Here is a 14,323-nt window from a genome sequence, read left to right on the forward strand (position 1 = left end):
CCGTGTCATATTTAGAAAGGTAGAAAAGATCAAAAAGATTCCTTAGAAATCACATTTAGAAAAAGCACAAGACCAGCATGAAACAGGTAAATGATACGGACCATAAAAAAAAAAAGTTATGAGAGTCCTGGATGAATACGTGTCTCTACAATACTACACAGAAGTAATTTGATTCCCATGACAAACACATTGCCCTTCCTAACTGCAGGTAACGTGATCCTGTACATTATTGCTGAACATTTCCTTCTGGCATCAGTGGCTTCCATCTTCACAATTCCTGATTCCTCCATCCCAAAGCAGGTATGCAAGGAGGATACATCTGAACCTTCAGTATTATGTACTACAGAATTTCTCTTAATTTTTAAAGGATCTTTTCTGCTTCATGGTCATATGATGTAAGTTTTCAGGCAAAACTAGTTCATTTTCATGAGGGGTGCTGCTCAGGAATTGATATAATCCTGTATTTACGAAGATAAAAGTTTGACTCCATATACACAAGAACAGCTTACTCGCCCATCATAAAAATGCATGCCTTGAAATAAATACATTTGACAGACATAAGCGGCAGTAAATATCATTATGTTAAAGGAAAAGCAGTAGATACTTTAAGAAATCCAACTACCATACAGAATTCACAAATCTGAGATTGCCTTCATGGTAGCATGCAAAAGAACATAACCTCTGGATACCCTGTAAATCTCTTTGAAGTGGTTTCCAGTAGCAGTTTAGCATACAGTGATTAGTACACCTACCAGCCACGGTTCAGGAAGTTGAACTCCTTCACTATCACAACGGAAAGTTAAAACTCTATTCTAATGCAAGTATGAATCACTGAACTTCTGCGAGTATAAAGAAATTTTATTTCTTAAGTGTTATACTATTGCTACGAGATCTCTTTTTCCTCATACAGCTTAATGTTTTTGAAGGCTATTTATCCTCATCATTTATTTAAAAAAAAAAAAATCTATGTTCTCTCCATGTTCCAGTATGTCCATTTTTACAATTTACAAACCAAGTAATTTTTCCTGGCTGGATGCCTTCACAAGTCTCTCGCCATGTGACTACTTTGATATTCCATCCTCTGACATTCCAGTTCAGCCAAAGAATGAAAACGAAGCTGCAAAATTAAGGTGGTTATTAAATTATCTATTTATTGGCTACTCTAATATTTGTGTTATGCATGCCAAAGAAAGTGCTTAGTGTCAGAGCCAGCCTTTAACAAAGTTGCTTGCCTCCAAGCAACATTAATGAGCAGCTAAAAACAATTTTTAAGTATTAAAAATACAGTTCATCAGTGCTCTACAACCTCAGAATCCATGTAACTATCTATATACAGCCTCCCTCTCCATCTCCACTGCATGACCCATGCTTCCATAAGCCAGATTTCAATCCTTTGACCCCACTGACTCCAACCTCCCAGTCCATATACCAGCACTACTGACCATCTCTACCTTCCCACAGCATTCCCACATTCCCAGTCCTAGACACCATGACCACACACACAAAATATGGAAGACTCCTCTCATCCCACTTGCCCTCACAAAATAATGGCATAGCCTGCAGTAGTCCAAAGCGCAGCCTAGGATAAAACAAAGCAGATGTAGAAACTGCTTGTATCATGTCAGAGCGATGTAACGCACATAAGCCTCTCTGGGTACAAGCCTCTCTGCAGACGGCAATTGCTGCAGTGCAGCTAAAACTCAGTATAAAGTGGGGAAAGAGCAGCAGCAGGAATGGACCAAGTCATGGGACACCAAGCTTGTGCTTAAGGGTGGCCACATCTAGGATTTAAAACAGGCAAAGCTGGAACTTGAACTACATGGATGTTTGTTTTCCTGCAACCTGTACCTGTAGCTCTTACGACACTTGGTTTAGAAGTTAAATCTTTTTATCAGGGCAGTGGTGATGGCTTCAGCAAACTGTGGTTCTGGACAGAGACAGAGGTTACTCAAGGGAGTGGATCAAGAGCACACATTAGTGGTGCATGACTCAAAGCAAGAATTGTAAGGATTGAAGTTATGTTAATAATACCTGTTCCAGGGGTGACTTATGCTGCATGTATATAAAACACATATAACTTAAGATGCAATAACTCTAATGCAAAACATGTTTAAGTTGACATTGTTTAAGGAAATAAAACACTGGAAGTTTCTATTAATCCTTTGAAATCCTCTTGCTCGTGATTAGATACATTTGCTGTCATACTGAATACTAATTAATTTAAATACTAGCTATAGTGAATGAGAATTTTAAAGTAACATAGTGTTAAAACAGCAAGCAGCAAACTGGACTAATATACCACCCACCTACAAACAAATTAAAGGAATGAAAAATAAGCCTGCAGCAATATTTACGCTTCATACCAGAAAGGTCCATCCACAGGTATGAAACAGTTCTCTCTCTCACTGTTGTGTTTTTTTTTTCAATTCTCAAAGAGTTTATCACACAAAGAATATGACAGTACAAGACAAGCCAAGCTATTGTCTGTAGTATGCCAGCAGAAATAGACATGACAAACACCAAGAGAAAAAAATGTTTATACTGATAGGAATATTCACAATATTGCATTACAGTAGCCTTTTTTCCTCTTTGGTTATTGAATATTATCTTCTGCTTGTAACAAAAAACAGCTCACTGCTGTCAAAAAAAAGGTAGGTAGCTATCTAGTCATGTAACAGCCACTGTAAAAGAGAGGAACCATGTTATTAAGTTGTTTGGACACATTTCAATGTCACACCAATTTCAGACTTACTGTATTATTTATTACCCTATATATGTTCTTTAGGTTCTTTTCTGAAAAGGAAAGATTTTATTTATGTTTGTGTATTTAAAAATAGATTATTTAATTTTTTAATTATTTGTGCATATACTTTCTCTTTACTAGCCTTCAAACAAATCAGCTGAGAGCTCAAAAGAACAAATTAGTCATATAACCTGATCTACCACTGTTTGTCTATTGGTCTCACATTGACAAAACAAGCAACTTCACAATTCCTTGCAGTATTTGTTTCTTCTTAAAACTCCAATTCTGTTGTTCCAGGAAAGTCTTTTATCTTCATAAAGAAGTTTCTAGCCAGCATGACTTATGAAGAAAGAGTGCAGGGGGGAAAGAGGTCACTTGTAATACTACAAATCTAAGACAGATTTTTTTTTAACTCACATGCTAGAATTTTGAGGAGTCTGACATCATTATTAATACTGCTACTCAAACTTACATTTGGAAACTAAGATATCCATGAATTTAAGTACAGTTGAATTGGGACTCTACAAGGGAAATATCCTATTAAGAGAATATTTTTATTCTATAAGGTGGCCTCAAGAAATGGAAGCTGAACAGTTAGGCATAAATTCATCATTTCATCAATTCATCTAATCAGACTAACATCTGGATTAAATTATGAACTCCTATGTTGCTGAAACCTCTAGGGCTATTAGAAATTCTACCATGTGATACGTGTTAAATTCATGTCTTGAATGAATTCAAACCTTGCCCAAAGCCCATCTTTGTCAAGAAACATGATCAAGCACCTACTTAAGAGAGCGAAACAGGAGCTAACTCAGAACAAGCCTGAGCTTGTCCTTCCCTCAAATCTGCATCAGTTTGATGGGGACAAAAACCCTAAGCAAATTACTTCATTTCTAGATATCCAGAAGATGAATCACTGCTCCTATATTATTGTAAAAAAGTTCTCTCCACTCTTCCTGCAACGTGTTCCTTCAGTTTACCATTAGCACTGAGATTCCTCATGATGGCTTTGGCTTCCAAACCCTTTTATTCTATTTTATCACACACTGGAAGCAACCATTCTCAACATGCTCCTCTTGCTCCCAGTTTCACACAGCAGCCTAAGAACCCCAATCCACTCATCTCTTCTATCTCTCTTTCATAAATATTTAACATAATTAATTATTTATATAAAATACAAATATTTTCTAGCACAATTCTCAGTAATTTTCATATTTATTCATTTCATACTTTTTAAGTTTAATATGCCTAAATACTTATTTTCTTCTCACCTCAGAAAATTTTAAGTACAATTACAAGAGCCAAACAAATCTGTCAGAATAAGAAACACAGCAGTAGTTTCAACTAGAATTAAATGACAAAGAGAAGGATAAATTAATCTAGATTAATTTTATCAAGCATTGTCTACGTTAGGACTTTCTTATGTTCTTTTTCATGAGCTGAAAACATGATTACGAAGAAAACAGAACTATGCAGTGTCACACTGAAAACTCACACAGTCCACTACACCATTTACAACTTGCTTCTCTGCAGTGATGGAGTGTCTATGTATGGCGTATATATATACACACACATATATATATCTCTCAATATGCAATACATTTTCAAGGCCACAAACAAAATTACTGAATTAATAAAGTACAGAAAGTCTTAAAAGCAGAAAAACTTTGAAGGTTCATCTATTAATTTCCATATCAAACATAATGAATACACTCAAGCCTGTTTTTCAGTGCTAGGTTAGCTATTTCAGCATCGCTAAAGTGAAAAGCATTCAGAATGAGAAGGATAATTACAAAAAATAAAATTAGACTCTTTTGTATTAATGTCATCAACAAGAACTTAGATTTTTCTAGCTGTTCTCTAGAGGCACATATCCAGAGATATGTATTGACTATATTGAGTCTTTATTGACTATAGTTTTGAACTATGTCTATGATCGTAAATTCCAGTCTGAAATATCAAGTGTAACTTTTTTAGACCATCTCAGAAGTGTTTCCATGGTATGACAAACAGCTGCGAGACATTGCGTTCAGAGTCTTGTCCTGCTGGGGGACTTCAACCACCCTAACATCTGCTGCAAAAGTAGCACGGCTATGAGCTGTAGGCAATCCAGGAGACTCCTGGCCAGGAGTCTTCCTGTGCCAAGTAATAGACAGCCCTACCAGAGGGGATGCCATACAAGGAAATGCACAGGCAGTGGAAGCAGGGACAGGTGTCCTGAGAAGAGTACAGGGACACTGCTTGGTTGTGTAGGGATGGGGTCAGGAGGGACAACGCGCAGCTGCAGCTGATCTTGGCAAGGGATGCAAAGAATAATAACAAGGGCTTCTACAGGTATGTCAGCCAGAAAAGTAAGGTCAAAGAAAGCACAGTCCCCTGATAAGCAAGACTAGCAGACAAGTAACAACAGACGAGGAGAAGGCCAAGGTACTCAATGACTCCTTTGCCTCAGTCTTCACTAGCAATCCCTCCTCCCACACCTCTCGAGGAGATGGACTGCAAGACAGGGACTGGAGGAGCAAAGTCCCTCCCACTGGAAGAGAAGATCAGGTTCGAGACCACCTGAGAAACCTGAACATATATAGACACCTATCGTGGAAACATTCAAGGTCAGGTTGGAGTTAAAGATGTCCCTGCTCATTGCGGGGGGGGGGGGGGGGGGGTGGGGGGGCAAGTAGACTAGATGACCTTTAAAGGTCCCTTCCAACACAAACTATTTTATGATTCTGTGATTCTATGGTAAGTCTATGGGACTTATGACAAGAGGCATCCCAGAGTCCCGAGGGAACTGGCTGATGTTGTTGCCAAGCCACTCTCCATGATATTTGAGAAGTCCTGGCAGGCAAGTGAAGTCTGGAAAAAGGGAAACATTGCACCCGTTTTTAAAAAAGGTAACAAGGAGAACCCTAGGAACTACCAACCTGTCAGCCTCACCCCTGTGCCTGGGAAGATCATGGAGCACATCCTCCTAGAAGTTATGCTAAGGCACAGGGAGGACAGGGAGGTGATTTGAGACAGCCAGCATGGCTTCACCAAGGGCAAGTCCTGCCTGACCAACCTAGTGGCCTTCTAGGATGGAGTGACCACATCAGTGGGCAAGGGAAGAGCTACCTACATCATCTATCTGGACTTCTGTAAGGCCACGGTCCTCCACAACATCATTCTCTCTGAATTGGAGAGAGACAGACTTGATGGGTGGACTGTTAGGTGGATGAGGAATTGATTGGATGGTCACATCTGGAGACTAGTGGTCAATGGCTTGATGTCCAGATGGAGATCAGTGATGAGTGATGTCCCTCAGGGGTCTGTACTAGGACCAGTACTCTTTAATATCTTCACCAGTGACATAGTGGGATCAAGTGGACCCTCAGCAAGTTTGCAGACAACACCAAGCTCACTGGTGCAGTTGACACACCTGAGGGATGGGATGTCATCCAGAGGGACCTGCAGAAGCTCAAGGCATGGGACCGTGTGAACCTTATCAGGTTCATCAAAGCGAAGTGGAGGGTCCTGCACCTGGGTCAGGGCAACCCCCGGCATAACACTGGCAAATAATGAATGTAGCATATATGTTCTTGCATATAGCATCATTTTAATCAATGTCATTGTTGTATAATAAACCATAATTTCACGATCAGAAGTGTGTAGCTGAGCTGTCAAACGAAGCAAAAAATTAGAACTTGTGAGGACTATTCCTCATTCTCCTACTGACTTGATATGTGTCTCTTTCACAAGTAAACAAGCTTTACTTCTTGGAAGCAATGATCTCCTTTTTCGTATGAGGTTCAGAAAAGTCTCTCTCGCACAAAACCTTTGCGTCATTTTTCCAGTATGTACAACCTTTCAACCACTACATTTTAGTTATTAATAAATAATATACACAGCATCTTCTCACATGCAGTTCCATATGTATATAGGCAGACAGGCATAATATTTGTTTAGTATTAAAATTAAATAACCTAAAGATTAGCTCTATTACCCAAACTGTGCTTAATATTTTAAACAAATGTTAGGCACTACTTAGCTTTCAAACCTTTTGCACTATGCCTCTTTTAAAGCAGAAGCTAATATGAAATTTTATCTAGGCTTATTATGGGCTTTAGAATAGCTTCAGGAAGACATTTGGTCTTTCAGTAAAACTCTAAAATAATAATGGCTATTTGTTTATAGTTTTAGCTGACTCTTCAATATTCTTTTATTCCCTTGATTTCATGGTAATTTTTTTTTTAGGCAGCATCTTTTTAACATGGCTATCGTTCCCAACCCTAAGGGAATTTTATACTTAAGATTGCTTATCACATACATATAAAGTACATTTTATTGACCTACTTCTGTTCCAGCTCATTAAACACAAATGCTTTCAATGATCAGGAAAAAGTAACCAAATACAACATGCAAAAGAACCCAACTGACTAAAAATGGAGTGGTTGCTCCAAATCCAGAGTGGCTTTGTAGTTGCTTCTTTATAGAGACACAGAACAAGCAACAGCTTACAGGCAATGTTTCAGAGGAGGGTATGTAAACCAGCAAGTGCAATAGGTCATTCCATTTCAGTAGGACCAATGTTAAAAAAAACACCTTCTGTGTTTTCACATCCAAAAATCTTCCTGTCTTCCACAAGAATTGTTTTGTCAATAACCAATTATTTTGAAATACAGAGAGAAAACATTTTCTGCTCCAATAAGAATATTGGCTTTTTTCAGTACCAAATTCTGAAGGCTCTACACTGCAATCTATTTTTAGACAAAATCACAAGACAGCAAGAAGTGAAATAACTTATCCTGTAATAAATATATATTAACATAAACAGTTATAGTACAGGAAAGGTTTTACAGCTGAAAATGATCTAGATGGGTGGAGAAAAGACAGTTCAGCAAGAATAACGCGTAATTATTCTGAGGTATAGGTTTACCTATTTCCAAAAGATCTGGAACTGATCTCAAACTTTCATTCATAGTCTCAACCATATAAATCCATATTTTCAGTATCTTGAGATAAACAAGCGCTGACATGTTGAGGAATTTAATTGCCAGGAAGAGAAAATACCAGATGTGTGGTAAATTTCTGTTTAGTTAAGACAAATTCTTCCATGAGATCAAATCCAGAGTCTGAAAAATCCCCAAACAGACCTAGGATTGTCACAGTAAACAGCCTTTTAAAAGCCAGCACTGAAATGCCACAGGGTGGAAGCAGTTGTTCAAACATTGCAAAATTGATTTGCAACCTGCATCAGCCATGAGTCCTTCCAACGCTCACCCTTTAGTATCTGTTAACTCATTTTTGTTACAAGCGCCACTCCAGACTAGGCATTCATCGCCCTCGTTGTGATTGCTGGGAAGTACTTCAGCACTGCTAAATAAGAGGGGCAGGGATGCGCCTGGAGCACCTGGCCCTGACTGTTGCGCTGTTGAACTTCCACCTCTCCCCCTTCTGTGGCTCTGTTCAGATGGCTCCGGGATTGCTCTCAACGCCGTGCCCAGCTGCACTTCTAGGGATGGTGCATTCTACATACTGCTTTCAGAGGACACCATAGGCAACACTGGCATGCAGGTTTGCAGTACATCCTCTACGATCATCCTCCTACTAGCAGGAACCCTGGTATAGGCATCCTTCCATATACCCACGCTACAGCTCATGGCACAAAACACGCATTCATGTTACACCACACTCGCTGCCTGCAAAAGCTTTCCTATTTTTAAGACTGCTTGAATTGCGGTGGAAGGGAACCCTAAAAATCCACAGTGCTATGGCATTACAAGAGCATCATACTGGATCTAGAGAAGACTCAAGGGCAAACCCTGTCTAGTGAGGACAGTCAGCCCCTTCTACAGGATAGCAGCCTTACAGACATGAGCCAATTTATTCCTTTGCACAAGAAGTGGGAGTTGGACCCCTGCCCTCTATTTAGGAGTGGACACTGCCTTTCAGGTCATGCCAGCCAGATCAAGTCCTAAGGCTACTAAGCACTGCTGACTTCCTAGGGAAGCTGAAATATGAGCGAGAGAGATAAGGAAGCTGCTACACAGTTCAGCCCATTTTCACAGTGATCATTTTGTGGATCCAGAGGTGAAACATTACTTGCAGTCAGGAACCAACAGTCTGTGTTCACACACACAAAAATTATGTTTTAGGCAACAGTCTTTACAAAAACATATGTGATCTAATGAACATCAACAACTGATATGACAGAGAAACTCACTTTCCATCTCTGCCTAAACCTTTTCCTGGAGATCTGAATGTCAGTTAGAAAAACAGCGTAACTAGAAGTGCCCCTGACTGCACACACCAAAAAGAAAAAAAATAAATCTTGATTTGACTTCAGAAAGAACCAAAATTCAAATTACCCAAATGTAAATCATACTAGAAACCCAAATTAAAATTCAAAGATGATCTTGGAATTGCAAAGTAATCTGACCTGGATTTTAAGCTGAATTAGCAAGAATATTTTTAATTCGAATTAACTAAAGAGTATATTATACACCAACTTTTTCTGATTCAAGCATAGTTCATCTATTTATTCAATATCATATGCATAACTATTCTCTATCAAAAAGCCTTTGCAATAAAATTTATACTGATCACAGAGTCTTCACTCTTTATCACGCTTCTTGTTCTCACAACTGCATACATGACTTCACAAAGGTTGCTGAAAAGAAGCCTAGACTGAGTCCTGGGGGAAAAAAAAAAAAAAACAAACACACACCCCCAAAAAACAACAACAAAACCCCAACCAAATTAAAAAAACCTGCTGAGAACTTGGAGAAACCTCTCTACCACTTTTTTTTTCCACTTCTTTGGAAACTGTTTGATTCTACAGTTCTAGCAAATGTAACATTTTTTAATAAGTCATGGAATTCAGCCTTTTGGTGCAAACAGAAGCTTGACAGTTTGTTCAGACATACCTACTGGAAACCCTTTGTCAAGAAGGCAAGGGTGACTTGTTTACTGTTCATCCTATTCTGCTGTTTTACAGATTCTGAGCGAAGGAAATCAAAGAAGAAATCTTACCTGCAACCAAGAGAACAGGAAAGTTGAGAGCTCCCATTTAATCTGTCCGACAAATGAGCAACTGAAATGAGCTAAAAGTTCTAGCTTTACTAGCATATACGGGGTAAAAGAGTGGAATTCTTCAAGAAAGTTGTTTAGGTTACACCACCAGAAATTGAGCATGGGAAGTAAAAATATGTTTAAAAAAAGTATTTTGCAGACAATTATTTTTTAAAATAATCCAAGTCACATCTATACACAAAAATAAAATAAAAACCACCCAGACCTTTCAGATCTCTTTCTATTTAATTCATGCTTTGCATATTGTTTGTTACTCCATACAATGAAAAGCGTCTTTTAGGATTTTTAATTAGTGAGGTTTTTCTGTACAGTCCCAACACCACCACACCTGTTGCACAGAACCAGACAGGAAAAAAAAATGTATTTTTGCAACTAACATTTAAAATCAGTTCGAAAGTGATAAATGTCTCAGTATAGCATGTAATGTGGCTGTATGTACTATAGTTCACAAATCACTGCTACAAAAGACTGAGCACAGTTAATCAAGTTTCTTCATCACTGGGGGTAGCCTTGATTTCGTTAAAGATAAATTAATATCTTCAATATTAGTTGCCAATTTCAACATTATTATATCCTGTGCGATGTGAATGATAACACAAACTCAAATTTGTGGTTCACATATTCCTCAAGATCACCTTTGTGCATATCTGGCATTTTTGCATATGACAATAGGTATTTTTTCTCCTTTAAAGATACATGAACTACATAAAACCGCTGCAAAACTAATTATATAAAATAATGCATATTTTTTTGAGCTAACATATATTCAAAATACAGAGACATGGCAGTCCCCAAATGAAACAGAATTACAATTTGCATGATTTACTGATATAAGGCTGCTTAGTTTTTATTACCACTAGAAGAAGAAATAACACAGTTGTGAATACTACAGTCTGTCATTTTAATGTATGCAATGAAAACAAGGCCAATATGAAGCCAACCTCCTCCCTAGAATTTTGTTGACCGTAGAAGTAGCCTTCCACTGTATACAAATCCATATAACCAACTAACATTCCCACTCTTTTTCAGCTAGTGATCCTTCTCCACATGAAAGGTGTGGTTCAGCTTAAGACATTTAAATGAAGGTGTCCTTATACAACATAGGTCTAAAGTACCACTAAAATACATGTATGCACTACCATAGAGGCAAAGGACCTACGCAGCTCGCTCTGAAGACAGCACCCAACATTTGATAGATGAAGAGCTCCCAGATGCCACTGGCTGCACTGACCCTGGAGTATAGTTGCCCACATGGAGCATCTGAGATGCCAAAGGTATCCTGCCCACCACCCACTGCCACTCCATAAAGACACGAGTTCCTCAGAGGTATCACATCTGCTGGTCCCGTGGGGGTATTCCAGACACTCTAGGGAAACTCAGTGGTGCCAGATGCCTACATTTAAGCAAATTAAGTCTTTTAGAGGCAGCTTGGACACCTATTTTCACAAGTGGACACCAACTGAAAGTGTGTGTGTGTGCATGTGTGTGTGTAATACACACAAACACATTTCTAAGTGCCAGCAGAAAAGGTTTTAAAATATTTTTCACTTCTTGCCTCAAAAGAAGGCTTAATATAGATCAGTAGCAAAAGTGACATTCTTTTCCTCTTCACATTATGTTTCCAGCCTACAAATACCTTTAATTACATCTAAACCTTCTAAAATACTCATTTAATCCCCATTTTCCTGTCATCTCCAATTCTGAATAGATTTTACTGTTTGCAATTATTTGTTTCATGTACCTCTGAGATCAAAGCTACGTCAAAGAACTCTTGACGCTTGTACTCGGCTCCTTGAGGGGTGTTTTCCAGGCTGCCCACAGTAGTGCAATTCCTTCAAAGAATGAAAGGCTGCTGACCACGCAGCTATACCGCACCTCCTGCGGACTGCAGGACTTGCCGGGCCAGCAGCAGAGATAGGAATTCTTTTATTACTCCTATAATTCAAAACCGGCTTTTGCTTCAGGAACAGGAAATTTAGAAAAGTCAAAAGAAGAAAATGAGAGTGGTGTTATAAAAATATTATAGAGGAAGGGAAGAAATCACAGAGCAGGGCAGAAGAAACGTACATGAGGTGCCATATTCTTTCCTCTTGAGGCAACGTTTCCTCCCTATCCCTAGTATACAAGTGAACATATGGTATCAAAATAAAAGACAATGGCAGAGAAAATGTAATAGTTACGCTAGACTATGGAATAAGAAGAACATAGATAAACTGTTACTATATCATTCATACTGATGTTATTCACACACAATTAACACAAAAAACTTGTATCACTGACAGAGCTTTGACTCAGATTTCACTTTCCAGACGTCTTCATTTGCACAGTACCTTGCTAATCAGGCTTTCCCATTAAAGTGTTTATTTCCTTTCTAGTGAAGACAATAATAAAATGTTTAGCTAAGGACAATGTAAGAAGATAATGCATGTTGTCAAATGTAATGGTAGCCTAAATATAGTACTTTGATTTGTAAACTGCACACTGCAATATTAAGTGTGTTAAGTTTAGGATTATCTCATGTTTAAAACTAGAGTAATTAAAAAGCTGTATTTTGAAGTAATTCCTTTAGGAATAAACATTGTATTTTTAGGAATATTAGGAATTTTAGGAATATTAGGAATAAACATAGAGCTTTATCTCAACTTGCAGTTAGCAAAAACTACACAGATTACCTTAAAAAAAGGAAAATGCTATTGATACTTTAAAGTGAGGGGGACGTTAATTCAGATTTTGTTGCATTGACAAGTCATTTTCTGTCAGGAAAGTACCAACTCCTATTTACTAGTTAACTTGTCATTTAAACATGAACACACTTTACAGATACGTGTGTAAAAAAAAAAAAAATTTTCCAATCCTACATGAAAGTACCTGTATTTTAATTTTGTGATGAGCACCACTGAAATCAACTGAGGTTCTCACGCGGCTGGAAACAAACCCCAAATCTAAGAAGGTACGTCTCATTACACGCATGCTTTGCAATGTCATTTGGTGTCCGCTTTAAAAAAAAAAAAAAAGTTTCATTGTTGATAGAAACGCTGGGATGTACTCAGATTGCCATTAAGACATTACTTTCCCGGGAATCTTATCCGATTACGGCGACACGCAGACATCCAGTAGGGAACGGGCGCAGATCCACCACTTGCAGCGGTGTAAATCTTTCCCATTTCACACAAGAGTAACTCCATCAGCCCGAGCCGCAGCTCCCACGGACAGCCGAAAGCAGGGTGACACACACCCCCCCGCACGCCCCCCGGCTCGCGCGGCTCGCTCTCCTCCGCCTGGGAGGGGGCACGAGAGGATTTTAGGCAGGTGTCGGGGTGCCCCGGCTTTTGCAGAGCCCACACCGCGAGAAGAACATTTTCTCGCTTGAGAAAGGAGCCAGGCGCACACACGCACCCCTCGGCGAGGAAAACGACCCCATCAAGCCCCGACGGAGCCGGGGCGCCCGCTCCGCCCGGAGACTGCCCGGCGGCGACGCAGCGGGAGCGAGCGAGCACCGGCGGCACCCACCGCCGCCTGCCCCGCCGGCACCACCCACAGCACCAAATTCAAACCCGCCGGCCCCGCACCCGGGCAGGGCAGCCTTGGGCGAGACGACCGTCCGCCGGAGTCAGCCCCCGGCCCCCGCCGCTCCTTGCGCCTTCTGCCCCCGCAAGTTTCCCTTACCTGCCCGCGGGGACTCCGGGATGCCTCTGAGGGGGCCGAGCTGCCGCAGCTGGAAAACTTTCCAGACACCCTCGCAGCTCGGCGGCGGCCCCGCACCCCCCGAGGCGGCGGCCAGGAGCAGGACGCCGAGGCGGAGGACGCCGAGATGGAGGCTGCTTCCCCCCATGGCCGGCCGGCCGTCGCCCGCTGCCGCAGGGAGACTGGCCGCGGCGCCCCCAAGCCACCGCCCCCGCCGGGACCCTCCCCCGGCCCGGCCACCGCCCGCTACCCCCCCCCCCCCCTTCCTCTTCCTCCTCCTCCTCCCCCGACACCCGGGGCGGCAGCGGCAGAGCGCTCCGCAGCGCCGATGTGGCGGTGCCCCGTCAGGCCGCCCCGTCTGGGCTTGGAGGTGGGCACGGCCCGTTTGGGGAGGGGAGGAGACCCCACGTACAGCCGGCGGCGGGGGGGAAGGAGAGACCTACGGGGAAAAGAAGCAATGCACTGGTACGGCGCAGTAACCCCCCAAAAAGCATCCAAAAAAAGAGAGAAGGCAAAATAATTTGTAGTGCTCTTAAGAACTAATCGCAAGAGGCTTCCAAACTGGCAGTAACCTGCTCAATTCTGCTCGAATGCCAAACTTCTGCTTTTCTGAGAAAAGCCTCCAAGAATTCAGCTATCTTCAAAAGTTCCAGTTTTCTTAGGCAAAAGTGAGAAAGGACCAGTTTACAGAACCCTCTCAGGTCCACAAGCCAAAGTCCAATGGTATCTGTCAGAGCAGCCAAGGAAGCAGCTGGGACCCATCAGGTTATCTTTTAAACAGCTTCCTTGATGCCAGAGTTAAGAAGCCCCTCCACACATGAATTT

The 14,323-nt window shown here is 40.9% G+C and overlaps 1 protein-coding gene across 1 annotated transcript in view; it reads right to left on the bottom strand.

Moving 5' to 3' along the window:
* The window catches only part of GPC5 (glypican 5), a gene marked incomplete at its 3' end in the record, with an annotated part of 785,572 nt that extends 771,771 nt beyond the window's left edge, over positions 1-13,801 (bottom strand). The window contains exon 1 of the mRNA XM_082011503.1: positions 13,481-13,801. Within this exon, the coding sequence (XP_081867629.1) occupies positions 13,481-13,646 (166 nt within the window). The 5' untranslated portion in view covers positions 13,647-13,801. The remainder of the gene's footprint in view (positions 1-13,480) is intronic.
* Between the last annotated feature and the right edge of the window lie 522 nt (positions 13,802-14,323).

The sequence above is a fragment of the Phaethon aethereus genome, assembly GCF_964289735.1.
Source record: "Phaethon aethereus genome assembly, chromosome: 1".
Classification (NCBI taxonomy): domain Eukaryota; kingdom Metazoa; phylum Chordata; class Aves; order Phaethontiformes; family Phaethontidae; genus Phaethon; species Phaethon aethereus.